Source organism: Atta colombica, unplaced genomic scaffold (assembly GCF_001594045.1).
Source record: "Atta colombica isolate Treedump-2 unplaced genomic scaffold, Acol1.0 scaffold126, whole genome shotgun sequence".
NCBI lineage: Eukaryota > Metazoa > Arthropoda > Insecta > Hymenoptera > Formicidae > Atta > Atta colombica.
Genome location: NW_017259213.1, coordinates 5657817 through 5660207, shown reverse-complemented (window position 1 = coordinate 5660207; position 2391 = coordinate 5657817). Strand labels below are relative to the sequence as shown.

General features: G+C 36.9%; 2 protein-coding genes across 3 annotated transcripts in view; one reads left to right on the top strand and one right to left on the bottom strand.

Annotated features, from left to right (window-relative positions):
• Positions 1 to 1550, bottom strand: part of LOC108695016 (serine/threonine-protein kinase PAK mbt) — a 4035-nt gene extending 2485 nt beyond the window's left edge. The window contains exons 1-3 of one of the 2 annotated variants that reach the window (XM_018204732.1): positions 1478 to 1550; positions 728 to 1100; positions 57 to 447 (exon numbers count right to left, since the gene is read on the bottom strand). In XM_018204732.1, coding sequence (XP_018060221.1) covers positions 57 to 447; positions 728 to 1095 — 759 coding nt within the window. In that variant the 5' untranslated portion in view covers positions 1096 to 1100; positions 1478 to 1550. Of the gene's footprint in view, positions 1 to 56; positions 448 to 727; positions 1101 to 1432 lie in introns of both variants that reach the window. The other variant, XM_018204733.1, reaches the window with a different exon arrangement.
• The window catches only part of LOC108694957, a 15165-nt gene continuing 14155 nt past the window's right edge, over positions 1382 to 2391 (top strand). Inside the window, exon 1 of the mRNA XM_018204650.1 lies at positions 1382 to 1594. Coding sequence (XP_018060139.1) covers positions 1382 to 1594 — 213 coding nt within the window. The remainder of the gene's footprint in view (positions 1595 to 2391) is intronic.

Here is a 2391-nt window from a genome sequence, read left to right as displayed (position 1 = left end):
ATATATATATATATTCTTTTGAATGTGATATCTAATAATTATACTGTGATAATTACCTGTACATTGCCATTATAATGACCTGACGTCATAGCCATTTGCGAATTTAGTCTATGAAATTCTGTGTCAAGAAGTTGCGGGGTATTTGGACTTTGTACTGGAGCTTGCGAATTTACAATAGGACTTAAGTTTTGGAAATTTAAAGATAAGTTTGGTACATTTGATCCAGAGTGAGCTAAATTTGGCGAAGATTGCATATTAGGATTGAGATTTTGAAGATTTGGGAGCATGTTCTGCATACTGGAATTCAATCCACTGCCAACATTCGGTGAATTTTGTCTTAGTTTATCGATGTAGTTATGTGGCTTGCCAAAGTTCGTAAAGCCCTGATTAACATTTGAAGGTATCTCTTGGCCTTCAGGAACGGATGGCGGAAGATTGCTGTTATGCCTGCAAAATAAGAAAATAAAAGAAAAAATTATGCTGTCATTAATCTCATCAGAATATGTCTATAAATAAATAATGCAAGAATATCTAATATACTTAAGACGCTTAATTTATTTCTATCAACTACATAGATATAGTTGTATGTTTACAGTATCAGTCTTTATCAACAAAAATTTTGTTATACATTATGCTATATATACTTTTGTATCATTCTTTATATAAATCTACATGTTTGATGCAACATAGTAATAAATACATCTAAGAAAAAGCTAAATTATAATACCTGTAATCTCTCCTGAGTCGTGGTGGACTCGAAGAACGAAGAGAATTGGAACGGGCGACTGTACTAGTCTTAGGCAAGCCATTCTCGACAGTTCTATCAGTGGCAAGTGGTCTGTTTATCCTAGGATCATTATGGCCTCTTACGATGGTCTTCAAGTCAAGGATCTCGGTAGGTGTGATCTCGCTTGGATCGACCAAGGGCAGTGGTCTGTTGGTAGACTTCAGAATCTGATTATTTCCGACTATGGAAGCCCATTGCAGCGGCAATCCAACGAACTTGCCTTCACGTTTATCAAATCCAGTATGCACTCTGTGCTCAAAATTAGTTGGCGTGGAAATCTGTGGTTTCTTTTTCTTCTTGGTAAACATTATCCCTGCATTCAAAACAATTTAAATTATTAAGATTGTGCCTATGAGACAAACGAATGTTTATAGCATAGTAATTTCACTGGCAATATCATCTAACAGTGATTGTTCTATTAACAATAAAAGTACGCGGTTCTGCCTGTCAGAGGTGTATCCACACGCTTATCTCTTAACCACAGCCGCCCATGTATTCCGCGGATAATTTCCGCTGATCGAAAAGACTCTGTGACATGTGATTTATATTACTGTAGTATAAATCAAGTGTACAAGGCGCAGGAGTAGCGTGAAAATGTGTGAAAAGAACGCGGGGCGAGAGAAGCCAAGTGACAGCAACGCCTACCGTGCGACGATACGATCTCTACGATGCAGCTCCGCTGAAGCTCACCAAGTTGGGATTAATGAAATATGCGAGGACGTGCTCCTCGGACAGCTCAGGCAACTCGTGGAGTGGATGCGGAATGCAATGATGTCGGAACATAGGCGATGTCGCGCGTTAAAACACATAAATACGCCATTCATCCGCCTCGATAGGGACGACAGGTCGCACTTCGCACACCGGCGCTCCGCACGGTGAGCTTACGAATCTTTCGTGGCATTTAGTTCATGACAATTTGTTGAAACGTGCATGCGTCGCGGCGCACGCGCAAGGTAAATGCGGCACCTGCGCGAGCGAGCGTGAAAACGGAGGCCGCACCACGATGTACCGGAAACGAGAGTGGGATAGAATGCGAGAGAAAGTGATCGTGAGATCATGATCGCGAAAAAGGAATAACTGCGTGGAAATCCATCGATCAAAGATCGCACTATGTTCCAGCTCAGCGAACTTATATCTATTAAGATTACCAGCCTTTGAAGAATACATATGTACTCTTTTTGAGGTCATAAAACTTAATAACTGATCATTAATTAAAATTTTATTTATTTATATAAATTTTATTTATTTATATAAAATTATATTAATAAGAATTAATTAATTAATAAGAATTATGTTAATAAGAATTATCAATAAAAATTATGTTTTAGACATTTCATTAAGTAACTATTTAACGCATAAAAAATTATACTTCTTTCTTTCATTCCGAATCATCCTTTCTTTTTAAATATATATATATGTACTTTTTTCTTGTAATTCAGATAGATAATTCTAATAATGATATACTTATGGCCTAGTGATATACAATTGCCTCAATATTTTAATTACTGTTATCATTAAACGTAGACTTAAAAGGAGTATTCATTTTAGTGGACAATGTTTTCATCCCGCTATCATAATTATGATAACTCTCAATTCATTCTGCA